This window comes from Suncus etruscus, chromosome 18 (genome assembly GCF_024139225.1).
Source record: "Suncus etruscus isolate mSunEtr1 chromosome 18, mSunEtr1.pri.cur, whole genome shotgun sequence".
Taxonomy (NCBI): Eukaryota; Metazoa; Chordata; class Mammalia; order Eulipotyphla; family Soricidae; genus Suncus; species Suncus etruscus.
The window spans coordinates 35,127,678-35,153,728 of record NC_064865.1 but is presented as its reverse complement, the minus strand read 5'-3'; the positions used below and the strand labels follow the sequence as shown (position 1 = coordinate 35,153,728).

General features: G+C 52.7%; 2 protein-coding genes across 2 annotated transcripts in view; one reads left to right on the top strand and one right to left on the bottom strand.

Annotated features, from left to right (window-relative positions):
* Positions 1-22,825, top strand: part of TNXB (tenascin XB) — a 70,975-nt gene extending 48,150 nt beyond the window's left edge. Inside the window, 26 exon segments of the mRNA XM_049765188.1 lie at positions 103-396; positions 2,379-2,702; positions 3,002-3,349; positions 3,721-4,032; positions 4,401-4,730; positions 5,092-5,427; positions 9,078-9,407; positions 9,768-10,103; positions 12,898-13,221; positions 13,586-13,897; positions 14,875-15,162; positions 15,452-15,730; positions 17,441-17,722; positions 18,837-19,139; positions 19,497-19,832; positions 20,033-20,155; positions 20,270-20,413; positions 20,544-20,663; positions 20,758-20,901; positions 20,985-21,115; positions 21,207-21,339; positions 21,425-21,576; positions 21,659-21,755; positions 21,848-22,009; positions 22,088-22,251; positions 22,546-22,825. Coding sequence (XP_049621145.1) covers positions 103-396; positions 2,379-2,702; positions 3,002-3,349; positions 3,721-4,032; positions 4,401-4,730; positions 5,092-5,427; positions 9,078-9,407; positions 9,768-10,103; positions 12,898-13,221; positions 13,586-13,897; positions 14,875-15,162; positions 15,452-15,730; positions 17,441-17,722; positions 18,837-19,139; positions 19,497-19,832; positions 20,033-20,155; positions 20,270-20,413; positions 20,544-20,663; positions 20,758-20,901; positions 20,985-21,115; positions 21,207-21,339; positions 21,425-21,576; positions 21,659-21,755; positions 21,848-22,009; positions 22,088-22,251; positions 22,546-22,647 — 6,206 coding nt within the window. The 3' untranslated portion in view covers positions 22,648-22,825.
* LOC125995792 (steroid 21-hydroxylase) lies at positions 22,722-25,631 on the bottom strand. The gene is made up of 11 exons (XM_049764778.1): positions 25,430-25,631; positions 25,258-25,347; positions 24,987-25,141; positions 24,786-24,881; positions 24,606-24,707; positions 24,410-24,496; positions 24,106-24,303; positions 23,373-23,551; positions 23,194-23,297; positions 22,861-23,099; positions 22,722-22,763 (listed from the first exon to the last, which is right to left on the bottom strand). The coding sequence occupies exons 1-11, from the start codon at positions 25,629-25,631 to the stop codon at positions 22,722-22,724; spliced, it is 1,494 nt and encodes a 497-aa protein (XP_049620735.1).
* Between the last annotated feature and the right edge of the window lie 420 nt (positions 25,632-26,051).

The following is a 26,051-nucleotide window of genomic DNA, read 5'->3' as shown; positions in this document are numbered from 1 at the left end:
ACATTAGATCCCAAACTGGTTTCTCTGAGTGGCATTCAGGAGCATTGGGGTCCCAAGATTCCCCCCAGAAGCAAGAAAGATTCTGCTCGCATCTCTTTCCAGTCCTCCAAGAGGAACCGGACTCCATGAAGCCTCGCCTGGGGGAGCTGACAGTCACCGACACCACCCCTGAGTCCCTGAGCCTTTCCTGGACAGTCCCCGAGGGCCACTTTGACCACTTCCTGGTCCAGTATAAGAATGGGGACGGGCAGCCCAAGGTGGTACGGGTGCCAGGTTACCAGGACAGAGTTACCATCTCGGGCCTGGAACCAGACCACAAGTATAAGATGAACCTTTATGGCTTCCATGGTGACCAACGAGAAGGACCCATCTCAACTATCGCTTCAACTGGTAAGTGTGACAGAAGATATAGGCCTGCCTCAAACAGGACTCTTTTTCCATCTTACTGTCAAAATTCAGGTATCTTTTGGGGATGGAGTGGCCAGGCCTGCAGTGCTCAGGACTTATTCCTGGCTCTATGCTCTTGAATCACTCCTGTTTATACTGCAGGGAGTAGGGTGACTGTGTGGTGCCAGAAACTGAACCAGGATTGGCTGCGTGCAAAGCAGCTGTGCTAACCTCTATAATATCTCTCTGGCTTAATATTTAGGTATTTTTATCCCACTCTCCTTAAGATGGAACCTCCCAAGCATCTGAAAGAGGTTCTGTTCATGCCAAGCCTTTTGTGTCCTCTCACCACCTAACTTTTATTTGATGATAATATCAACCCATGTAAGCTGTGTTACCTCAGCAGAACCACCCAAACTGCTGTGGTCTTCCTTTGATGTTCTTCTCAGTTGCTTCCTCCATGGCCTGTTTGGCAGGAGTCATGAGCTACTCGCCCCCATTCCTCCTACACAGTTACGCTCGAACTTCAGGCATCCTTCTGAGGAAGGCAGTCAGTTCCCTTAAAAATCCAGGGGTATTGGGGTCGGAGAGATAGCATGGAGGTAAGGCATTTGCCTTTCATGCAGAAGGACGATGGTTCGAATCCCGGTGTCCTATATGGTCCCTTGTGCCTGCCAGGGGTGATTTCTGAGTGTGGAGCCAGGAGTAGCCCCTGAACACTGTCAGGTGTGACCCAAAAACCAAAAAAAAAAAAATTTCAGGGGTGAATTTTTAACACTCACATAGTTCAATGATCTTAGATTTTAGTGTGAAAAATATCAGCTCCCAAATTGCCACCAATAACCAAACTGATGCCCATAAATAACAATGAGTCCTGCTAGTGAAGGCTATTTATGACTTAAAGCTATAACATAATGTTAATATTGTTCATATGTGAATTTTAACAAGTCTGTTTCTGTTCAGTTATTACTCCATGACACAATTATAGTTGCTTTGATTAAGTCCCTGGGTAGCTATTACCCCTAAGATACTGACTCTGGTACCCAAATTGAACAGACTAGGAACATTTTGTAATTGAACTATGCAGGCAGAATAAGACCAGACATGGAACAGAAAAAGTCAAAGAATGACTAAAAACAAAGCAAATAACAACACAGACAAAATGAGTCCATCACTGGTCATTGGGAATCTTCTCTTCCCCCTCAGTGGGGTAACCAGTCATGGTCTGGAATGATCAGATTGTAAAATGACAGGAGCAATAGTCCAATGGGGAGAGTGTTTGCCTTGCATATGGCCAACCTGGGTTCAAGCTCTGGCATCACGTATAGTCCCAGAGCACTGCCAGGAGTTATTCCTGAGTGCAGAAGTAAGAATAACCCTTGAGGGCCCGGAGAGATAGCACAGCGGTGTTTGCCTTGCAAGCAGCCGATCCAGGACCGAAAGTGGTTGGTTCGAATCCCGGTGTCCCATATGGTCCCCCGAGCCTGCCAGGAGCTATTTCTGAGCAGCCAGCCAGGAGTAACCCCTGAGCACCGCCGGGTGTGGCCCAAAAACCAAAAAAGAAAAAAAGGAAAAAAAAAGAATAACCCTTGAAGATCACTGATTGTGTCCCAAGCCTCCATAAAAATTATCTCCTGTGGGTTCAGCTCTGTGCCCTTAACTTCAGAATGTAAATTGGTTCTGAAATGCTCAAAAAACTGAAACTGGAAGCAGAACCCCTTGAGGTGTTGAGTGTAAGATGGAGGGCTCTGCTCCACTCAGAGGTTTGGCTATGTTCCAAAAACAAATGGCTCTGTGCCCACCTCAGGTTTTGTACCTGTACCCCAAATACCACTCTAGCATCCTGATTCTGCTACAATAGGTCTCAGTTCTCTGGTAACTGAATGCTCCCCATTACTGACAGTCATTGACCTCTATTATAGTGTGTCCAGGATAAATTCCAGGATCCCCCATTGAAGGAAACATACTTTTGTCTCCTTATCTAAATTTAGCAAAGGAGGAAGAGATGACCCCAGTCACATCAGCCCCCACCATGACCTCACAGCAGTCCATCAAGCCTCGCTTGGGGGAGCTAACAGTCACTGGTGCCACCCCTGGGTCCTTGAGCCTCTCCTGGACAGTTCCTGAGGGCCACTTCGACCACTTCTTGGTCCAGTACAAGAATGGAGATGGGCATCCCAAGGCACTGAGGGTGCCAGGCCACCAGAGCAGGGTCACCATCTCCGGCTTGGAGCCAGATCACAAGTACAAGATGAACCTGTTTGGCTTCCACAGTGGCCAGAGGGTAGGCCCTATCTCTGCCATTGGGGTGACAGGTGAGTGGGCCCTGGGGCTTAGTGAGTGGGGTGTAGGAGTCCCTCTGGTCCCTGGCTCCCTCTGAAGCTGCTTGATGACCAAGGGGTCCTCCTGGATAGGGAGGGACCTCTAGACTTGTGCTGGTAGCTGTGCTCAGTCCCCACAATTCTTCAGAGACCCCAACCCACTGAGCTGTATGTTGAGCAAGATTGTGCCAAGATTGGTTTCCCTGTACCTACCACAGTTTCCCCTTTGGACCTCCCCATCTCCATCATTCCCCAAGGTTTATGGGGGCCCTCAATCATTCTGTGTTTCTCAGTTTCAGAGGAAGAGCCCCCCACCGAGATGGAAAGCACCCCAAGCCCCACAGAGGCCATTACAGAGCCCCCTGAGGAGCCTGTCCTGGGGGAGCTGACGGTGACAGGATCATCCCCAGACTCACTGAGCCTCTCCTGGACGGTCCCCCAGGGCCGCTTTGACAGCTTCACTGTCCAATACAAGGACAGTTACGGGCGGCCCCAGCTGGTGCGTGTTGGGGGCGAGGATCGTGAAGTGACCGTGCAGGGCCTGGAGCCAGGGCGCAAGTACAAGATGAACTTGTATGGGCTGCATGAGGGGCGGCGTGTGGGCCCCATTTTCATCGTAGGTGTGACTGGTGAGTGGAGAGGTATCCGGGTTTGTGGAGTCTTTAGGCTGACCCCAGAGGGAGGATCATGCTGTCTCTATGCCTGGGTGATCGGGGTATGGGAGCCCATCTGGTCCCTGCCTCCTCAGGGGCCTTTTGAGGATCAAGGGGTCTTCTTGGACAGGGAAGGGGCTTTGAGAGTTGTGCTACTGACTTTGTTGGGTCCTCCATTGTTCCCCCATGGCCCAGGCACTCTAAGCTGTGCACTGAGCAGACCTCCCAGCTCCAGGATGGGCTCCCTGTACCCATCTCAGGTCCCCATTTGAGTCTTTCCTTTTCCATCATTCTCCCAGGACTCTGGGGCCCTTATGCACTCTGTGTCTCCTCAGATTCAGAGGAAGAGCACGCCACAGAGATGGAAAGCACCCCAAGCCCCACAGAAGCCAGCACGAAGCCCCCAGAGAAGCCTGTCCTGGGGGAACTGACGGTGACAGGATCATCCCCAGATTCGCTGAGCCTCTCCTGGACGGTCCCCCAGGGCCGCTTTGACAGCTTCACTGTCCAATACAAGGACAGTTACGGGCGGCCCCAGCTGGTGCGTGTTGGGGGCGAGAAGCGTGAAGTGACCGTGCCGGGCCTGGAGCCAGGGCGCAAGTACAAGATGAACTTGTATGGGCTGCATGAGGGGCGGCGTGTGGGCCCTGTGTTCACCGTGGGTGTGACTGGTGAGTAAGAGGGTACCAGGGATTTGGGGAGTCTCTAAGCTGAATCCAGAGGGAGGATCATGCTGTCTCGAGGGCTGTCATCATGTGACTGGGGTATGAGAGCCTGTCTGGTCCCTGCCTCTCTCTGGGGACTCTGAGGAAAGAGGGGTCTCTTGGACAGGGAAAGTCTTCTAGGAACTGTGCTGGTAGCTGTGCTGGGTCCCAATTGCCCCCATGCAGCCCCAGCATGCTGAGCTATGCACTGAGCAAGCCTCTTTGTGCCAAGGATGGGCTCCCCACACCCACCTCAGGGACCCTTTGAACCCCTTCTCCGTCCTTCTTTCAGCACTCATGGGTCTCTCATGCACTCTGTGTCTCCTCAGATTCAGAAGAAGAGCCCCCCACAGAGATGGAAAGCACCCCAAGCCCCACAGAGGCCATTACGGAGCCCCCCATTGAGCCTGTTCTGGGAGAGCTGACAGTGACAGGATCATCCCCAGATTCGCTGAGCCTCTCCTGGACAGTCCCCCAGGGCCACTTTGACAGCTTCACTGTCCAGTACAAGGACAGTTATGGGCAGCCCCAGCTGGTGCGTGTTGGGGGCGAGGAACGTGAAGTGACCGTGCAGGGCCTGGAGCCAGGGCGCAAGTACAAGATGAACTTGTATGGGCTGCATGAGGGGCGGCGTGTGGGCCCCATTTTCATCGTAGGTGTGACTGGTGAGTGGAGTGGTATCAGGGTTTGTGGAGTCTTTAGGCTGACCCCAGAGGGAGGATCATGCTCTCTCTATGCCTAGGTGATTGGGGTGTGGGAACCCCTCTGGTCCCTGCCTCCCTCAGGGACCTCCTGAGGATCAAGTAGTTATCTTGGACAGGACAGGGGCTTTGAGTGTTGTGCTACAGACTTTGTTGGGTCCCCTGTTGTTCCCCCCATGGCCCAGGCACTCTAAGCTGTGCACTGAGCAGGCCTCCCTGCTCCAGAGTGGGCTCCTTGTACAAATCTCAGGTCCCCATCTGGGCCTCCCCTTCTCCATCATTCTCCCAGGACTCTGGGGACCTCATGTACTCTGTGTCTCCTCAGATTCAGAGGAAGAACCCCCCACAGAAATGGAAAGCATCCCAAGCCCCACAGAACCCATCATGGAGCCCCCCATTGAGCCTGTCCTGGGAGAGCTGACGGTGACAGGATCGTCCCCAGACTCGCTGAGCCTCTCCTGGACGGTCCCCCAGGGCCGCTTTGACAGCTTCACTGTCCAATACAAGGACAGTTACGGGCGGCCCCAGCTGGTGCGTGTTGGTGGCGAGGAGCGTGAGGTGACCGTGCAGGGCCTGGAACCAGGGCGCAAGTACAAGATGAATCTGTATGGGCAGCACGAGGGGCAGCGTGTGGGCCCCGTGTCCACCGTGGGTGTGACTGGTGAGTAACTGGTTATTGGGGCTCTAGGGGGGGTACTGCGACCCATGGATAGGTTGGTGGACTGTTCTCTTTAGCCAGCCATTTGGGATTTGGATTTGGGTCTTGCCTATTGTAATTTCTGTATGCACACCTGGCCTCTACTGCGGGACAGCCACTAGCAACCTCCAAGCAAGAAATGTGTCAAATCGGCCCGGAGAGATAGCACAGCGGCGTTTGCCTTGCAAGCAGCCGATCCAGGACTAAAGGTGGTTGGTTCAAATCCCGGTGTCCCATATGTTCCCCCGAGCCTGCCAGGAGCTATTTCTGAGCAGACAGCCAGGAGTAACCTCTGAGCATTGCCGGGTGTGGCCCAAAAACCAAAAAAAAAAAAAAAAAAGAAATGTGTCAAATCAAAGCCAAGCCTAACTTTACCAGAACTTTCTTCTCTTTCTTATTCACAGCACTATTAACTAGAGCAATTTTTTTTAAAATGTAAGGAAAGATGGCAACATATACCCACACTGGAATGATTAAATGATAACTCAGTATCCATAAGATGATCATCATAATATGCCATCAGAAAATACTTCAACATTTGACACTTTGTAATATTACATTGAAAAAGAAATTCAAATTTTTGCAAGGACACTAATCACAACCACTTGAAAATAACATGCTTGGTAATAAAATTGGAAGAAAATATATCCCAAGAGATGCATGGATGTGGGACAAAAACATGTTCCAGCACAGCTTTTGTTTGTTTCACTTTGTTCTATGCTGTTAGGATTTTCCTTTGTCAAGAATTTCTTTTATAATTAGTGAAAGTAGTTAGGTAGATGTTTAAAACTTTCTAATTTAAAATTTAAAATTTTACTTAGTAAAATTGTATTTTACAAATACAATGTTTATGGTTTTTTATACACAAAGTTATTGCATCAATACCACCACCAAAGGACAGTGCTCTGTCACTGTCCTTATGTCACTTCTTTTTTTGTTTTGTTTTTGGTTTTGGAATACTCCTGGCAATGCTCAGGGGTTACTCCTGGTTCTGCCTCAGGAATCACTCCTGGTGAGACTCAGGGGACCATATGGGATACCAGGGAAATTTGGGTTGGCCACTACAAAGCGAATGCCCTATCTGCTGTACGTACTTTTTACTCTGGTCCTCTTATGTCACGTCTAGTCCTGCCTTTTCCACTTCCCTATTGCTTGATAATCTCAGTTTCTATAATCAAAAGACAAAAGTTTGTCATTATTCAATAAATGTCCATTCTCTTGCCTTGTTTTTCTGTCTACCATAGATAAGTGAGATCCTTTAGTATTTGTTCTTTTCCCTCTACTTACTTTGTTAACATGATGCCAACCAGTTCTATTCAAGTTACAGCAATTGGCAAGATTTTATCTTTTCTTGTAACTATACTATTACATATGTACCATACTTCTTTATTCACTCATTTGTCATTGGTCAGAACCTGGCTCTGGGTTGTTTGGTTTTTGTTTTGTTTTATTTTGTTTTGGGGGGTCACACCAGACAGTGCTCAGGGGTTACTCCTAGCTCTATGCTCAGAAATAGCTCCTGGCAGGCTCAGGGGATCATATGGGATGCTGGGATTCGAACCACTGACCTGCATGAAAGGCAAACGCCTTACTTCCATGCTATCTCTCCAGCCCCTAAACTTGATGTTTTTAATCTACTTTGAAATGGCTTTTATATCTGATGAAAGAGAGGGATACATAATGTGAATGGGAATCCAGTTTTGTTTCTTTTCTTTATTTTTTCTTTCTATCTAGTTTTCCCAGAATCCTTTTCTTGGAGAGGCTTTCCTTGCTCCACTTCACTTATACACCTCCTTGCTCATATATTGTCCATAGATTTGAGTGTGTCCTTAGGTCTCTGGTCTCTCAATTCCATCCCATTGGTCTCAGAACCTGCCTCTGAACAGTACTCACAGTTCCTATTATTCTAGCTTTATAGTATAATTTAAAGTCAGGGAATGCAATCCTTTCCAGGTAAGACAAATTTTGTGCCCAAGTACTAGATCTCTGGTAATGACCTTGGCCCTTCTGGGAGTTTGAGTCTATACAATTTTAATAACATTTGTTCTAAGTCCTTAGAGAATTCATTGGAATTTTGATGGGGCTTACATTGAATCTGTATATTGCTTTGTGTGATGGTCATTTTGACAGAGTTGATTCTCCCAATTCATGACCATGGAATATTTTTCCATTTCCTTTGCCCTCTTCTATATATAGTTTTATAGTTTTTGATATATGTATTTCATCTTTGTTGTTTTCTAGATGCTTAATGGTTTTGGAAACTATTTTATTGATTTTGTTTTGAACACCATACCCAGTGGTGTTCAGAGGTTACTCCAGATTTTGTGCTCAGAAATTACTCCTGGCCAGCTCCAGGGATTGTATGGGATGACAGAAATTGAACCTGGCTTGGCTGTGAACTAGTGCCTGAACTCTCTTCAGCCCCCAGGGCACATTTTAAAGCTGCAAAGTGTTTGCAAAATTCTTGGCTCTTAAGTTTTTGTCGGTATACAAGTTAGACTGTGAACATTATCCTGCGGCTCACCACCTACATCAATCATCATTCCAGTGGTTATTGGATACTCCATGGTGAAAGGACTGGAGCAAAGAGCTTTTAGCTCCTGCCAGTGCCTGCACATGGTACTGTCCCGAATCCTCCCCAAAGAACTCCCATGATGTAACTTTTCCTGCTTAATAATTTTCTTAGGATTAATGCCCAGAAATGTGAATATTGGGTCAATGGGAAAGAGCATTATGTAGGCTCCTGGCACATAACTCCAAACAGCCTGCTGAAAGTTATCGGAGCCGGCAGCCACAATGTGGATGGGCCCGGGCCAGTCTCAGTCCTTTCCAGCAATGAGTGAATGATTGCAAATGCAGAGACCCTTAACATCAGTGGGAAGACACAATAGGCTGTACACTTATTTGGTCTTTCTGATATTACCTATAGAATTTTATTCTCAGCTGGAATCCCCTAATCTCTTCTTCAGAATCCCAGGAGGCCCCCATTCCCACAGAAATAAGCATAAAGAAGCCTGTTCTGGGGGAGCTGACAGTGACCGGATCGTCCCCAGACTCGCTGAGCCTCTCCTGGACAGTCCCCCAGGGCCGCTTTGATAGCTTCATTGTCCAGTACAAGGACATTTATGGGCAGCCCCAGCTGGTGCGTGTTGGGGGCGAGGAGCGTGAGGTGACTGTGCCGGGCCTGGAACCAGGGCGCAAGTACAAGATGAACCTGTATGGGCTGCATGAGGGGCGTCGTGTGGGCCCCGTGTTCACCGTAGGTGTGACTGGTGAGTGAGGGGCATACCAAGGGTTTGGGGAGTCTCAGGCTGGGAGCCAGAGGGAGGATGACACTGTTTCTGGGGCTGCTTGAGTGGGATGTTGGAACCTATCTAGTCCATGGCTTTCTCTGGGGTCCCTTATGGACAGAAAGTTCTCTTGGACAGGGAATAGCCTCTTCGATCACCTCACAATTCCACTGCTGCCCCCAGCATACAAGCTGTGCATTGAGCAGGCCTCCCTGCTCCAAGGATGAGTTTCCTGCACCCACCTCAGGTGCCCCTCTGGGCCTACCTTTCCCTCCTTCTCCTTGGGTCATGGAGGCCTCATGTACTCTGTCTCCTCAGATTCAGAGGAAGAGCCCCCTACAGAGATAGAAAGCAAGCCAAGCCCCACAGAAGCCAGCACGGAGACACCTGAGGAGCCTGTCCTGGGGGAGCTGAAGGTGACAGGATCATCCCCAGACTCACTGAGCCTCTCCTGGATGGTCCCCCAGGGCCGCTTTGACAGCTTCACTGTCCAGTACAAGGACAGCTATGGGCGGCCCCAGCTGGTGCGTGTTGGTGGCGAGGAGCGTGAGGTGACCGTGCAGGGTCTGGAACCAGGGCGCAAGTACAAGATGAACCTGTATGGGCTACATGAGGGGCAGCGTGTGGGCCCCGTGTCCACCATGGGTGTGACCGGTGAGTGAGGGGGTACCAGAGATTTGGGGAATCTCTAGGCTCAATCCAGAGGGTGGATCAAGCTGTCTCTAGGGCTGAGTGAGTGGGATGTGGGTACCTGTCTGGTCCCTGCCTCTCTCTGGGGACTCTGAGGACAGAGGGGTCTCTTGGGACAGGGAAGGTCCTCTAGAAACTGTGCTGGTAGCTGTGCTGGATCCCTATTGCCCCCATGCAGCCCCAGTATGCTGAGCTATGCACTGAGGAGGCCTCTTTGTGCCAAGGATGGGCTCCCCACACCCACCTTAGGGACCCTTTGAGCCTCCCCTTCTCCATCTTTCTCCCAGCACTCATGGGTCCCTCATGCACTCTGTGTCTCCTCAGATTCAGAAGAAGAGCCCCCCACAGAGATGGAAAGCACCCCAAGCCCCACAGAAGCCATCATAGAGCCCCGAGAGGAGCCCGTCCTGGGGGAGCTGACAGTGACAGGATCATCCCCAGATTCTCTGAGCCTTTCCTGGACAGTCCCCCAGGGCCGCTTTGACAGCTTCACTGTCCAGTACAAGGACATTTATGGGCAGCCCCAGGTGGTGCATGTTGGGGGCGAGGAGCATGAGGTGACCGTGCAGGGCCTGGAACCAGGGCGCAAGTACAAGATGAACCTGTATGGGCTGCATGAAGGACGGCGTATGGGCCCCGTGTCCACTGTGGGTGTGACCGGTAAGTGATGGGGAGATATCAGGGTTTTGGGGAGTCTAGGTTGGGCCCTAGAGGGAAGATCATGCTGTCTCTGGATCTCCACAGCTCTTTTGTGTCCCCAGTCACTGAGCTGTTCACTGAGCAGGATGCCCTGCCCCAAGGATGGCTCCCCACACCCACCCACCTCAGGGACCCCTCTGGACCTTCCCTTCTCTATCCTCATAGGATTCATGTGGCTCTCATGCACTGTGTCTCCTCAGATTCAAAGGAAAAGCCCCCCACAGAGATGGAAAGCACCCCAAGTCCCACAGAAGCCATTATGGAGACCCCCGTTGAGCCTGTCCTGGGGGAACTGACAGTGAGAGGATCATCCCCAGATTCACTGAGCCTCTCCTGGACGGTGTCCCAGGGCCACTTTGACACTTTCACTGTCCAGTACAAGGACATTTACGGGCGGCCCCAGTTGGTGCGTGTTGGGGGTGAGGAGCGTGAGGTGACCGTGCAGGGCCTGGAGCCAGGGCGCAAGTACAAGATGAACCTGTACGGGCTGCACAATGGACGGCGTGTGGGCCCTGTGTCCATTGTGGGCGTGACTGGTGAGTGAAGGGGTATCAGAGGTTTGGGGAGTCTCTAGGCCTGATCCCAAAGGGAGGATCATGCTATCTCTGGACCTTGGTGAGTGTGTGTGGGAGCTTTAGTCCCTGCCTCTCTCTAGGGGCCCCTGAGGACCAAAGAGTCCATCTGGACAGGGAAGAGGCTTTGGGAGCTATGATGGGTCCCCACCATTCTCCTGCAGTCCCAGCCATTGAGCTGTAAGCTGAGTAGAACACTCAGCCTCAATATTGGCTCCCACACCTACCTCAGGGACTCCTCTGGGCCTCCCTTCTCCATTCTTCTCCCAAAACTCTGGAGCCCTCATGCACTTTGTCTCCTCAGATTCAGAGGAAGAGCCCCCAACAGAGATGGAAAGCACCCGAAGGCCCAAAGAAGCCATTATGGAGCCTCTTTTGGGGGAGCTTACAGTGACAGGATCATCTCCAGCCTCGCTCAGCCTCTCCTGGACGGTCCCGCAGGGCCGCTTTGACGCCTTCACCATCCAGTACAAGGACAAGGAAGGGTGGCCCCAGATGGTGGATGTTGATGGCGAAGAGCGTGAAGTGATCGTGCAGGGTCTGGAGCCAGGGCAGAAGTACAAGATGCACCTGTATGGGCTGCACGATGGGCGACGTGTTGGCCCTGTATCCACCGTGGGTGTAACCGGTAAGTGAGGGTGCTGGAAGACATTTTTTGATTGATTCCCATCTTCATGAAAACAATATTCTTTGTGTGTGTGTGTGTGTGTGTGTGTGTGTGTGTGTGTGTGTGTGTGTGTGTGTGGTTTTTGGGTCACACCCAGCAGTGCTCAGGGGTTATTCCTGGCTCCAGGCTCAGAAATTGCTCCTGGCAGGCACGGGGGACAATATGGGACGCCGGGATTCAAACCGATGACCTCCTGCATGAAAGGCAAATGCCTTACCTCCATGCTATCTCTCTGGCCCCGAAAACAATATTCTTGATGGCACATCTGTGGTGAAGACTGGGGAGTTTGCTAAATGTTCGGGTTCAGATTCTACAGTTTTTTTTTTTTCTGGGAGCAGAGAATCCCTATTTCTAACTAGATTCTCTGAGATGTTGATTTGGTTGGTTCCAGGACTAGACTTTGAGTGACAAAGTTCTTGCTGCAAAGAATTAGTGTGTGTAAATCTCTGAGTGTGTTGGAGAGGAATGTTTGTCTCCCTGATTCCTTACTTTGCTCCACTGACTGGAAGCTATGAAGGAGGCTTAAAGAGCTCAGAATATACCCTTGGCACTCCTACTAATACTTTAGGTTTTATTAGACTTTAGACTCCAATGGAACAACCAAGGCTGGAGCACAAGGGTACACATAGGACAGCTGAGATCTGAGGCTGCACAGGCCTGAGCATTGGGGGCAGGTTAGAGAGTGACAGGTCAATGTCCCTGTTAGTAGAATGTTTGGGAGGAGGCAGGAAAGGAGGAAGTGATGGGGGTGGTAGTCATAGGGCTGCCAGCGTGCAGAGGCGACAGGGCTGGAAGAAGTCAGGAGAATTGAACACTGTGAATTTCGTGGCAGATGGGGACATAAATAGGTCCTAGAAGACTTGGGGCATAGGGTTCTGAGCAGCTGGGGGCTTGGATATGACTCCCTATAAATGGAGGCCCATGGTACTTGGGCCTGTGACCCTGGCTTCAGAGAGAAGAGGTGCTAGAGAGGGAAAGGTCAGGGATATGCTGTCAGGTAGCAAGTGAGTTCAAGGCAAACTAGGGTAAGATGTCACCAACAGTAGAAAAGGAGGTGAGATTTGTCACTGTGTCAGAACATTCTGCTTCTATTATCTCACTGTTTCCTCCACCTTCCCCTGCTGACCTGCTGAGAAGAGCTCCTTGGATGTCTGTTCAGCTTCAGACCATGAAGCTTAAAACACCACAGCTGAGTTGGAAAGATAGCACAGCAGTAGGACATTTGCCTTGCATGCAGCTGATCCAGGAGAGATGGAGGTTCAAATCCCGCATCGCATATGGTCCCCCATACCTCCCAGGAGAGATTTCTGAGCTCAGAGCCAGGAGTAACCCCTGAGTGCCGCTGGGTGTGACCTAGACCCCCCAAAAGTAAATAAAAACACTATAGCCACCACCCCAAGAACTGAATGTTCCCCACTACTCAATGTCTTACCAGTGGCTATTGGCCTCCATGCTTGTGTCCAGGAAAAATGCCAGGATCCCCTGTTCATACTTTTGTCTCCTTATCCAACCCCAGCAAAGGATGAAGAAATGGCCCCAGTTGCAACAGCCCCATCCATGATCACCCAACCGTCCACCAAGCCTCACCTAGGGGAGCTGACAGTCACTGATGCCACTTCTGAGTCCCTGAGCCTCTCCTGGACAGTCCCTGAGGGCCACTTCGACCACTTCTTGGTCCAGTACAAGAATGGGGATGGGCAGCCCAAGGCACTGAGGGTGCCAGGCCACCAGCACAGAGTCACCATCTCCGGCTTGGAGCCAGATCACAAGTACAAGATGAACCTGTTTGGCTTCCACAGTGGCCAGCGGGTGGGCCCTGTCTCTGCCATCGGAGTGACAGGTGAGTGGGCTGGGGTGGACTTCAGGCTGAACTCCAGAGAGAGGATCAACTGTCTCTGGGTCTGAGTGAGTGTGAGCCCTTCTGGTCCCTTCTTCCTCTGGAAGCCCTCTGAAGACCAAGAGGTCCTTCTGGACAGGAAAGAGATTCTGGGAGCTGTGCTGGTGGCTGTTCTGGGTCCCCAACAGCACCCCGACAGCCCCAGTATGCTAAGATGTGAGCTGAGCAGGCCTCCTGCTCCAAGGATGGTCTCCCCACACCCAACTCAGGTCTCCCCATTGGGCCTCCCCTTCTCCATCCACTCCCAGGGTCATGGGTCCCTCATGTACTTTATGTCTATCAGTTTCAGAGGAAGAACCTCCTACAGAAATGGAAAGCACCCCAAGTCCCACAAAAGCCAGCACAGAAGCCCCCGAGGAGCCTGTACTGGGGGATCTGACAGTGACAGGATCGTCCCCAGATTCGCTGAACCTCTTCTGGACGGTCCCCCAGGGCCGCTTTGACAGCTTCACTGTCCAGTACAAGGACATTTATGGGCAGCCCCAGCTGGTTCGTGTTGGGGGCGAGGAGCGTGAGGTGACCGTGCAGGGCCTGGAACCGGGGCGAAAGTACAAGATGAACTTGTATGGGCTGCATGACAGGCGTCGTGTGGGCCCCGTGTCCACCGTAGGTGTGACCGGTGAGTGTGGGGCAGCCTTGTCTATGTTTCCCTCTGCTCCAGGGTTTCCTCCCAGATTTCCATTTCCTCACAAATCCTTCTGCCTTATCCTGGAACAATTGTGATGAGGTCTGTGCTGCCTTCATCTCAGTTTCCTTCATCCTATCACAGTCACACATGCTCAGTCTAGGTCATCTGAGCATCAACAGACTTGCTCAGCTCTCCAGAGGGCTCACAGTGTTCTTAGGATAGGTCTCTGGTTGACTTGCATTCTGAATGTGCTATTCTTGATTACTTTGTTTTTGTTTCTGGAACATACCTGGGAGTGCTCCAGGGGCTACTTTCAACAGGTGCTGTGGGACCTTGTGGGACCTGACATGGAATCTGGGTTTCCCACCTGCAAAACTTGTACCCCAGGTCTTTTATGCCAGCTCTTGGGCCCTTGCTTATTGTTTTAGGTATATTTCCTGGGCTGGGTAACCTTACAGCTGTTGGGCACTTGTCTTACATGCTGCTGACCTGGGTACCATCCCCAGCCTGAACCCCACCAGGAGTGATTCCTGAGCACAGAGATAGGAGTAATTCCTGATCATCACTGAGTGTGCCCCCACCAAAAAAAGAAAACATTTCCTGAATATTTTTGTGCCACAGATTAGCCAAGTGGGGCAGATAATAATGGCTGTGTTGTGTAACGATTGAGGGATTTTCTGTGAACTCCTTATATAATGATGGGGGGACATAGGTCCATCAAGGAAGTACAGTGGTCAGGACCCATGCCTTTCATGGGACTGGTCCAAATCTAACTCCCACATTCCATATAGTTTCCCAAACTCACCAGCATGATGTCTATGCACAGAGCCAGGAAAAAATAAAAACAATGTACAAACACAGCATGCACTTTAAATATGTTTTCTCCCAGATTTGTGTTTGCTAGCCAGGTGCTTTTCTCAGGGGTAGGGATGTGCATTGAGCCCTCGACCTTCTCTGCTCTATTCCAGCTCCACTACCCACACAGCCTCTCATGGAACCTCGCCTAGGGGAACTGGCTGTGGTGGCTGTGACCTCAGACACAGTGCATCTCTCTTGGCCAATGGCCCAGGGCCCTTTCGACTCCTTCCTAGTGCAGTACAAGGGTGCTCAGGGCCAGCCGCAGGCAGTGTCTGTGTATGGAGACCTCCGCGAGGTCATCATCTCTGACTTGGACCCAGCCCGCAAGTACAAGTTCCTCCTCTTTGGGCTCCAGGATGAGAAGAAGCACGGACCAGTGTCTGCAGAGGCAAAGACTCGTGAGTGAGGCCTGCTGGCTATGGGCCCTGGAATCTCCCAACTATTCTTTGCCCATTAGGGCCACAGTTGCAATTTCTTGTCTCTGTGCTCCTCACTCTGGACCCATTTGCTGTGTTCAGTGGAAGCCAGATCTTGCTGTCCCTTTGCTCCTCATTCCTTCCTGTACCCTGGGGACACTTATTTTATTCCCAGGCTCCTCTGTCACCCCAACTGCCCTCTCTTCACATAGCTCAGCTCCAGGCCTCCCTCTTCAGCATGTCTCTCTCCATGTACCTCTTTCCTTTCCAGTCCCAGACAGGAAACCTTCACCCGTCCTGGGGGAGCTGACAGTGACCAGTGTGACCTCAGACTCCATTGGCCTTTCATGGACAGTCCACCAGGGTCAATTCGACTCCTTCATGGTGCAGTACAAGGACAGGGATGGGCAGGTCCAGATGGTGCCTGTGGCTGCAGACCAGCGAGAAGTCATTGTACCCGACCTGGAGCCCAATAAGAAATACAAGTTCATGCTGTATGGGCAGGCAGGCAGAAAGCGACTGGGCCCCATCTCTGCTGAGGGCACCACTGGTGAGCTGCCTCTCCTCTCCTTCCTTTTCCCTGAGCCTCCAGAGCAGGTCCTTCTGCTTCTCAGTGTTTATGACCTTGGCTTTGGCCTGGGCTTGATGACAATGAAGACACCCATCAAGCTTTTTCTTTTTCTTTTGTTTTTTGTTTTGTTTTGTTTTGTTTTGGGGCCCTACCCAGTGGTTCTCAGGGCTTCCTCCTTTCTTTCTACTTACTCTTGACAGGGCTGGAGGACCATATGGGGTTCCATGGATCCTCATTTGGGTCAACCATGTACAAGGCAAGCATACAACCTGCTGTACTATCACTCATCCCCCAAACACATTTCCTGTGTGTTTTCTGCATGCCTGGCACTGTGCTGAGCATTATTTCCTTCCTTCATGGACTTCCTCTGCCACACAAAGAGCTTAGGAGTTCCACAGACCCGTGTCAAATTCTATTTGTCAGAGCTGTGTCCATGGACACAACACTCTGTCTTTGGGGCCTTGCTTCTGCACCTACGTCATGATTATGAATAATATCTAATGGCTCGCAATAAATGTTCACATTCTTCTTCCGTCCAAGTCTGACACAAGAGCTGGAAAATTTGGGAAGCTTTGGCAGCAAAATACCTATGGAAAAATCTAGTATCACTGTGCCCATGACTCAGCACCCTGCACCCCCAAGGAAGGGGTAGCGGGAGGTCACTGAGCTTTCCTCACTCAAAGGACCATGAGTCACTCTGGCCAAACAAGACAGATCCCAAGGGGCTGGAGAGATAGCATGGAGGTAAGGCATTTGCCTTGCATGCAGAAGGTCAGTGGTTCAAATTGTGGCATCCCATATGGTCCCCGGAGCCTACCAAAAGCAATTTCTGAGCATAGAGCCAAGAGTGACCCCTGAGCGCTGCCGTCTGTGACCCAAAAACCAAAAACAAACAAACAAAAAAAAGACAGGTCTCATGGTCAGCTTAGGGCCCTCAGATTTCATCATTCTCTTCCTCAGCCCCCATGGGGCTGGACTCAGGAGGCTTCTCTCCAACTTCCATCTGCCCACCCCTAACCTCCCTCCCCTTCGTCCCCCAGCTGTCCATGGTGGTGGAACAGGGCTGGAGAAGTTGAGGGAGGAGGGCTGGACTGAAGAAGAGTAAGAGGGACTGGGCTGAAGAGTAGCAAGGGAAGGAGGGCTCTGGCAAGGTCCTGTTTACCGCCGCTCTCCTTTCCAGGGGGCTCACTATCGGGGGCATATCCTTGACAACCCTGGCAATCCTCAGCTCTGACATTACAGTAAAGGGAACTGGGACCAAGAAGAAACAGAAGCATCCTCACACTTCTCTCTCAGGAGGGGAGCCTTTATGCTGTGGTTGCACCCCAGTGTTGCAGGAAAGTGACCACAGGAGGAAATGGGGCTGCTCTCCTCCCCATACACAGCAGTTCTGTCTCCCTGAAGTCACACTTCAGTGGCCTGTTCTGACCACCCACTTCCCAGAAGTGACTTGCACTGAGATAAAGACAGTTCTTTTTTTTTTTTTTTTTTTTTGGACCAAACCTGGTGCTTGGGGGTTACTCCTGGCTATGCACTCAGAAATCACTCTTGGCTTAAGGAACCATATGAGATGCCAGGGATCGAATCATGGTCCGTCGTAGGTCAGTCACGTGCCAGGCAAATGCCCTACCCCTGCATCACTGCTCTGGTCCCAAAAGCAGCCTTTGACTTAGTTTCTTTCCCCAACAGCTGCCCTGGAGAAGAAGCCTCCACCCAGCCTTGGGGAGCTGACAGTGACAGGCGAAACCCCTGACTCGCTGCGCCTCTCTTGGACAGTGGCCCAGGGCCCCTTTGACTCTTTCCTGATCCAGTTCAATGATGCAGACGGACGACCCCGGACAGTGCCTGCAGCCGCAGACCAGCGGGAAATCACCATAGAGGACTTGGAGCCCCACAGAACATATACATTTCTGCTTTATGGGATCATTGGGGGGCAGCATCTGGGCCCCATTTCTGTCCTGGGAGTAACTGGTAAGCTGTACTTTGGGCTGAAGAGAGAAGGGGTCACATAACTGGTTGGGGGAGTCCTATACATGCTCAGGAAGTGTCACAGGCCCAGCTCTGACAGGGACAGAGACTATGTCAATAGCAGGATCCAGGACAGGTGACAGGGAAGGAACTCATGATCTCCAATTCATATACTCACTGGACCAGCACTTGCTTACTAGGACAGCACAATGAGGTGCAAATTCCCTCCTTCACAAGAGTTAGGAACACTTTTCTGAAAGGGAAAAGTTCCAGGAAAACAAAGGGGAACTGAGACCACCAGCTCTGGTTGCATTTTTCTAAATTACAAACCTGCCCAGATCTGCCTGGAGAGCAGGTTGGCTCTATCCAGCTGGCTTGGTTCATCCTTGGCATCCCCTAGATTGTTAGGCCCACAGCTTCCTCAGACGGGATGACCTGACCATGCTCCTGAGCTCAGGAAGTGGCTGCATTTTCCCTGCTTGTCCCTGACAGGGTGGGGAGGAAGGAAAGGTGGTGGAGGCAGGGATGCAAAACAGACTAGGCAGAAGAGAGAAAGTGCCTAATCCAGAAGAGGATGTAAATATGATATAGGACACTTACCTTGCACAAGGTTTTATCTCTGTTATCCCATTTGGTCCCCTGAGCATTGCCAGGAGTAATTTCTAAGTTCAGAGCCAGGAGTAACCCCTGAGCATCACTGATTATGACCCAAAATCTTAGGAAAAACTTTGAGGTCAGATTGATGACGCAGAGAGTAGAACGTTTACCTGCTACTCAATCAACCTGAGTAATTCTTGAGCACAGAGCCAGGAATAATCCCTGAGCACCACCAGGTGTGGCCCAAAAAGCTAAAACCAAGCAAAACAAACAAACAAATATACTTGGGAGAGAGAAGCACTTCAAATGGATGGGCCCACCACAGGGCCAAGTCCAGAAGGGCTCTGGTGGAAGGGCCTCAGGCCCTCTTTTCTTTGTACCTGCCTCTGTGATCAAGACCCAGAAAGCCCCACCTCAACCCTGGGCCAGCCCAAGGGACACCAGCTCTTTGGAGATGGAGATGGAATAGGAACCTCTTGATCTTCTGCATTCAGCTAGTCCCCTGGTTTCTTCCACACAGCCCCAAAAGAAGACAAGCCAGAGGCCCCTGAGCCATTAGAAGAGCCCCAGCTCGGAGAGCTGACAGTGAGCGAGGTGGCCCCGCATTCCCTGCGACTCTCCTGGACTGTGGCCCAGGGCACCTTTGATTCTTTCATGGTCCAGTACCCAGGAGCAAATGGGAAGCCCCAGACCTTGCTCGTGGGTGGCAACCAGAACAAGGTCCTCGTGTCAAACCTGGAGCCCAGCACCTCCTACAAGTTCCTGCTCTATGGCCTCCGTAATGGGAAGCGCCTGGGGCCCATCTCAGCAGAGGGTACCACAGGTGAGATGAGCACCATAGGTGAGAGAGGAGGTTACCAGGGGTGAAACAGGGCACCAGGGATGAGAGGGTGCAACAGGGTAAAAAGGGCCCCGGGCCAGAACCCAGCATTCTGCCTCACTACCCAAGTGCCAGAACTGAAGGGGTGTATCCTTTGGTGGTGACTGCAAGGCAGGAGTGTAACCAGGGGCCCTTGGAGAAGGCATCCACAGATCATGCCATAACACCTGTGTCTCCATGAGTCTGACTGTGTGCACCAGCCTCTCATCAGCCCCATTTTACAGATGAGGATGTAGAGGCCACAAGGGACCTGCCTCCAGTTACCCAGCTAATATGCTCTGTCTCCTGCCCTCTCTGCAGGGCCAGCGCCACCGGGTCAGACCTCAGGGGAGCCAGGCCCACGCTTGTCCCAGCTCTCAGTAACCGATGTCACCACCAGTTCCTTGCGGCTCAACTGGGAGGCCCCACCTGGGGCATTTGACTCCTTCCTGCTCCGCTATGGGATCCCGTCATCAAGCCCCCTGGAGCCGTACCCGCGGCCCCTGATGCTGAGAGAACTGAAGGTGAAGGGAGATCTTCGAACGGCCGTGCTGCGTGACTTGAGTCCCAGCACCCTGTATAGCCTCACACTGTATGGACTGCGCGGCCCCCACAAGGCCGACAGTGTCCAGGGCACTGCCCGCACCCTCAGCCCAGGTAAGCACCCTCCAAGAACCACACACATAGGCTGCCCCAAAGAAGGGGCCATTTGTACTTTAGGAGTTGGGACGTGGGTGCAATCCAACATAACAGGGAAGAATCTACTTCCATTTCTAGATGTGGGGATGAGTGTCGGGGCCTGTCTGAGGCGGAGGTCTCTCTGCTTGTTTGTGCCTCACTACCCCGTGTCCTTTCAGTTCTGGAAAGCCCCCGTGACCTTCAATTCAGTGAAGTCAAGGAGCACTCAGCCATCGTCCACTGGACACCGCCCCTATCCCAAGTGGATGGCTTCAAAGTTTCCTATCAGCTGTCTGGCGGAGGTGATGTCTTTTTGTGTCTCCTTTGCCCCCTTCCCTTGCACCTCACCCTCTGTCCACCCCCACAGTTCCTCCTGACTTTCTGGGTGACCTTCTGAATTGCTGTGCCTTCTTCAGGGGAACCCCAGAGTGTGCAGGTGGACAGAAAAGCCCTGAACCAGCTGCTGGAGGGACTGGCCTCAGGTAGCACCTACGAGGTGACCGTGGTCTCCATCCGTGGCTTTGAGGAGAGTGAGCCCCTCACCGGCATCTTCACGACAGGTGAGAGGGACAGACCAGTAGGAGGGATGGGAATTGAATTTAGAACAGGAGGTACAGGGGGTCCCAACATAAAGAACTAGGAGGTGAGGAGAGCACAGGAAACCACTGCGAGTTCACTTTCTTCCCCCAGTCTCCGATGGTCCCACCAATATCCAAGTGCTTAACTTGACAAAAGAAACTGCGGTGCTGCTCTGGGACCCCCCCAACTTGCCTGTGGACAAGTACGACCTCGAGGTCACAGCCGAAAAGGGTGAGTCAGGGTGAGGTGGGGAGCCCTGAGGGGTGCCAGGCCCTAATCAGGTGTTGGAAGAGCAGATGTTGACCCCCATCTCCCATACTTGCAGTGCCCCCGATTTCGGGCTCAGCCCCAGGCACTGCCGTGGAGTACACACTGGACAAATTGGAGCCCTACACCAACTATACAGCCACCATGTGGGGCACACGTGGTTCGAACTTAACCTCCTCTGCCAGCGTCAACTTCACCACAGGTATGACCATGCCTGTGCATGTGAGGGGCCGGGAAGGATGCTCAGGGGGTTGGGATGCCCCTCATCTCCATCTTCTCTCCCAGGGCTAGAGGCTGCTCGGGATCTGGAGGCCAAGGAAGTGACCCCTCGTACAGCCTTGCTCACTTGGGCTGAGCCCCAAGACCCGCCAACTGGGTACCTGCTCAGCTTTAGCAGCCCTGGAGGAGAGACCCAGGTGCCCTCAACTGCACCCACTGGCCGGCCCTCCTTCCTCCTTCCAGGAGGTTCTGCCTCTGTACTGACGAACCCCCTCCTCCGTCCCCCAGGAAATCCTGCTCCCTGGAAGTATCATCTCCTATCAGCTCCAGGGTCTCTTTCCCTCCACCCTCTATAGCGCTTGGCTCCGGGCCATGTGGGGCGAGAGCTTCACGCCACCTGTGTCCACCTCCTTCACCACCGGTACACCAGGGCCCACTGCAGGGGCTGAGAGGGCAGCAGGGGCTGGGGTTGGGAGAAAGGATGGCCCTCACTCTGCTCTCCCCAGGTGGGCTGCGGGTCCCCTTTCCCAGAGACTGCGGGGAAGAGATGCAAAATGGAGCTAGCACCTCCAGACCCACCACCATCTTCCTCAATGGCAACCGCGAGCGCCCCCTGAACGTGTATTGTGACATGGAGACAGACGGAGGCGGATGGCTGGTGGGTGACCGACCAACCTCAGGGGCTGTATGTGGCTCGAAGTTGGTAAGCTCAGCTCATGGTGCTCCTACCCAATTCCCAGGTGTTCCAGCGGCGCATGGATGGAAAGACTGACTTCTGGAGGGACTGGGAGGAATATGCCCACGGCTTCGGGAACATCTCCAGGGAGTTCTGGCTGGGTGAGTGCCTGATGATGATGATGGGGAACTAGGCAAGGGAGGGGCTCCCCATGGACCCTAGGGCCTTGCTGAGCCCATGCCCCCCACCTCAGGCAATGAGGCCTTGCACAGCCTGACTAAAGCTGGTGACTACTCCCTGCGTGTGGACCTGCGGGCAGGAGATGAGGCCGTGTTCGCCGAGTACGACTCTTTCCGCGTGGACTCGGCTGCCCAAAATTACCGCCTCCATGTGGAAGGCTACCATGGCACAGCAGGTGAGAGGACTGGGCCCAGAAAGAGCTCCGGGCAGGGGTGAGAGGGGGAGACTCACAGCACCTTCCACACCCTCCCAGGGGACTCCATGAGCTACCACAGCGGCAGCGTCTTTTCCGCCCGAAACCGTGACCCCAACAACTCGCTCATCTCCTGCGCTGTCTCGTACCGCGGGGCCTGGTGGTACAGGAACTGCCATTATGCCAACCTCAACGGGCTCTACGGAAGCACAGTGGACCACCAGGTGAGAGGCCAGGAGAGAGGGGCTTCACAGAGTTGGGGTGGTGGACTCAGCGGCCCAGGTGGGACATGCACTGCAACAGGTAGGGTGAGACAGTCGTGCCAACCCACAAAGGAATCTGGTTGAGGTCATGCTTTATTTTGGGAAGGGCCAGCTCAGGGTTGACCTCAGTTCTTTGCAGCAGAGAAAACTGAAGGGAGAAGAAGGAAGGGACGGCGATTGATTTCCAGGCACCACTGAAAGTAGCAGGGTGAGCAGATGGGCCCGTTTTTGAGTCTCTCCCTCACCCCCTTGCAGGGAGTGAGCTGGTACTACTGGAAGGGCTTTGAGTTCTCCGTGCCCTTCACGGAAATGAAGCTGAGACCAAGAAACTACCAGCCTCCGGTGCAGGGAGGTTGAGCTGCTGCTCCCGCCAGGGTGTGACTACAAACCAAGCACTGAGGGGTGACACCCGGAGAAGAGCCCAGGTGCCTTCACCCAGCAAAGGAGGAGCCTTCACCTGCGATCTCACAGCACTATGTTTACAGGGGGGAGGGGAAAGGGTCGTAGGGGAGCAATAAAAGGAGAAACCGAGGCACACTCGTGTCCGCCTGCTCAGTGTCATTCGCCCACCTGCCGGGGCTGCAGCCTCACTTGGAAAGGCTGTAATTTAAGGTTAACCCCACTGTAAGGTTGGGGCTCCAGCGAGGGCAGGGCGCCTTCTAGTGGCAGCACTGTGAAGGTGTGGAGCAGCTGTGCCAACACCAGGAAGATCTCCAGGCGTGCCATGGGCTCCCCCAGACAGGAGCGCGGTCCGCAGCCAAAGATCATTGAGTTGATGTTGGTGCTGCCAGCAGGGTCCAGGAAGCGCTCTACAGACCACAGGACAAATCGGGGTTCCCTGGAGGTCACGATCGGCCTCTGCCACCCCCCACGCTGCGTGCAATGCACCCACTCTGCACATACCCGGCCGGAACTCGTGTGGCTGCTCCCAGACTGTGCTGTCCAGCAGGGCGCCTTGCAAATTGGTGATGATCACCATGCCCTTGGGGATGTCGTAGCCCATGATGCTGCAGGGAGGGTGGCGTTAGAGGTGGCCAGAGCCCCTCCTCAGAGACCCACTTAGCCCTGCTCTGAGGAATCACCTGCTGGGCTGCATGGCACGGTGCGGTAGGCCCAGGGGCACCACCGGCCGCAAGCGCATCACCTCGGAGATGGTGGCATTGAGCAAAGGCAGCCGCCAGCGGTCTTTGTACTGGATTCGGGAGTCCGAGGTTCTGGGGCCCAATTGCACATCCAACTCTTCCTGTAGTCGCTTCTGAATCTGGGAAATAGGGGACAAGGCTGGAATCTTTTTTTTTTCCCCCAGGGGCCACATCCCTAACTCCTGGCTCTGCACTCAGGAATCACTCCTGGCAGTGCACAGGAGACCATATAGATGCCAGAGACCAAACTTGGGTCAGCAGTGTGCAGGACAAACGCCCTATCTGCTGTACTGTCGCTCCAGCCCAGCCTGGAATCTTGGGCCTGAGACTGGGAGGGATCGACAGAAGGTAGAACCCCTTCCCAAACATGGCTGCACCCCAGGGCAGTAAGGCTAGGCTAAGAAGCTAGGCTAGGGGCCGGGCGGTGGCGCTAAAGGTAAGGTGCCTGCCTTGCCTGCGCTAGCCTCGGACGGACCGCGGTTCGATCCCCCGGCGTCCCATATGGTCCCCCAAGCCAGGAGCGACTTCTGAGCGCATAGCCAGGAGTAACCCCCTGAGCGTCACCGGGTGTGGCCCAAAAACCAAAAAACAAAAAAAAAAAAAAAAAAAAAAGAAGCTAGGCTAGGCCTAGCTTAGCTAGGCTAAGAAGCCTTTGCTCAGTCACATGGCGTACCTCAGGGTGGTGTAGCAAGAAGAGGACAGTCCAGGCCAGGGCGGACGCTGTGGTCTCGGTGCCACCAATTAAAATGTCCACCAGAGACATCAGCACATGATCATCATGGAGCTCCAGACCCCTTTCTCCTTGCAACTTGTTGACTCCCTGGAGCATGAAGTCCGTTATGTCCCTCCACTGGCCTGCCACCATAGTCTCCTGCACAGGAAGAGGAACCGGCCTGAAGACCTAGCTTGGCAGATGTCAAGGAAGCTGCCTAGACCTGGGTGGTGACATCACCCACAGAGCCTCCCTCAGTCCTCACCTTGTGCTGCCGCAGCTGCTTCTCCACCAGGCAATTCCTGGTTTCCAGAGCTTGTTTCAGCTTCCTGAGGCCTGGAATGGGGAAGAACTGGGCAGGGAGCAAGGGGAGAAAGTGTAAGGGTGCACATTTGCATTGCAGGTTGGGGGTGAGGGCATCCCCATTTCTCCTGGGCTCCTGGTGGGGGGCACCTCCTCACCCTGAGAAAGGGAAGAAATTCCAAAATTTTAATGGACCAGTGCTCCCAGGTGGTCATCAAGTCCTGGACATTGTTGTTAAAGGCTTGAACAACTGTGTCCTCCTGCCAGGAAAAGGAGGGACCTCGGGTCAAGGAGGGGCTGGCAGTAGTCCAAGACAGTGAAGGTAAAGGAGCCCTGACCTTGTCTGTGAAGGAGAGGTAAGAGATGATGCGGCAGGTGAGCAAGGAAAATTCCTTTTGGATGTCCACAGGAGTGCCGGCCTGGGCTCTCATGCGCTGTTGAGTTGGAACAGGAATTCAGCAGGTTAGGGGTGAGAAGCAGATGGGAAAGGTCAGCCCCCCTTCAGCGCCCTCCCCAGTAACTGTGGCATCTAGTCTCACCTCACAGAGCTCCTGGGTTACCTGCTCCACCAGAGACTCCAGAATACTGTGGACACTGTACAGCAGGGCAGAGCGAGTGAGTCTCTTATGGGCCTTCCAGAGATGAGTATAATCCCCCATAGAGACATCTGCTTGGTTCTTAGAGATGAGATTGTCTGAAGTTGGGGTGGAAGGAGAAGGCTTGACTTACCATTGACCTGGGAAGCTAAAGCCTGGCTCTGCCAACCTCTCCAGCCCCCACTGGGCCCCTGGAGGAAAGCCTGTCCCTCACTGGCTACTCCCTGGGGTCTGCCGGCAAAGTCCCGTGACTTTGTGACCAAGATTTCCTCGATGGACCTCTTGGAGTTGAGCACCACCACCTCTGGGGGAAAGGAGATGACCAGGGTCAGCAGGAAGAGGAGCCTTGCACCCAACTTAGGGGCCAACAGGGGCGGGACGCTCACCTTGGGGCCCCAAGCGGAGTCTGTAGACAGGTCCAAACTTCTGAGATAGGCCCAACAGGTAGATGGGGAGGTTGGGTTGCAGCTGGTGCAGGAAGCCAGGAGCTAGAGGTGGGAGGTGCAGGTTACAGAGCTCTCTGCGGCCCCGGAAAAGGTGGGTGCTGGTAAGCAGGAACAATAACAGCAGCAGTCCGGGGAGCAGCATGGTGGAGAAGCTCCCTTGTGTGGAGACATGGCCTTTTGGAGATGGTGAGGCCTCCCATTTATCTTGCTGTTCAGACTCCCCAAGAGCCCCCCCCCTTCTTTTTCCTTTTATCCTTGTCCACAAACTCACACAGGAAATGCCATATTTGGGGACTGACACTGGTCCCCTTGGCCTTGGGGAAGAGATAACTTAAAAAGACGCATGTTCTTTGTTTGTCAATCCAAATCAGAAACTATAAATGGTGACTTTTTTTTTGTTGTTCTCTTGGCTTGCTGCTTTCATGTCAACCTTGGTAGACAATGTGCCTGGCCTGAATCATTTCTTGTCCCCAACCTTGGACCAATTTATTGCTACAGAGCTTATCTCAAAGAGAAAGTGGCATCCTGATCTGATCTGTCCTCAAAAACATTGCCAGGAGAA

Bases quoted from the DNA above. Each gene is read 5' to 3' on its own strand.
- LOC125995792 (XM_049764778.1), bottom strand. From the start codon at position 25,631: ATGCTGCTCCCCGGACTGCTGCTGTTATTGTTCCTGCTTACCAGCACC. The intron at 25,142-25,257 runs GTGAGGGACAGG...CCCCAACTTCAG, and splicing joins CAGACCCCAGGGAGTAGCCA to ACAATCTCATCTCTAAGAAC. The intron at 23,552-24,105 runs GTACGCCATGTG...CCTATTTCCCAG, and splicing joins TCTTGCTACACCACCCTGAG to ATTCAGAAGCGACTACAGGA.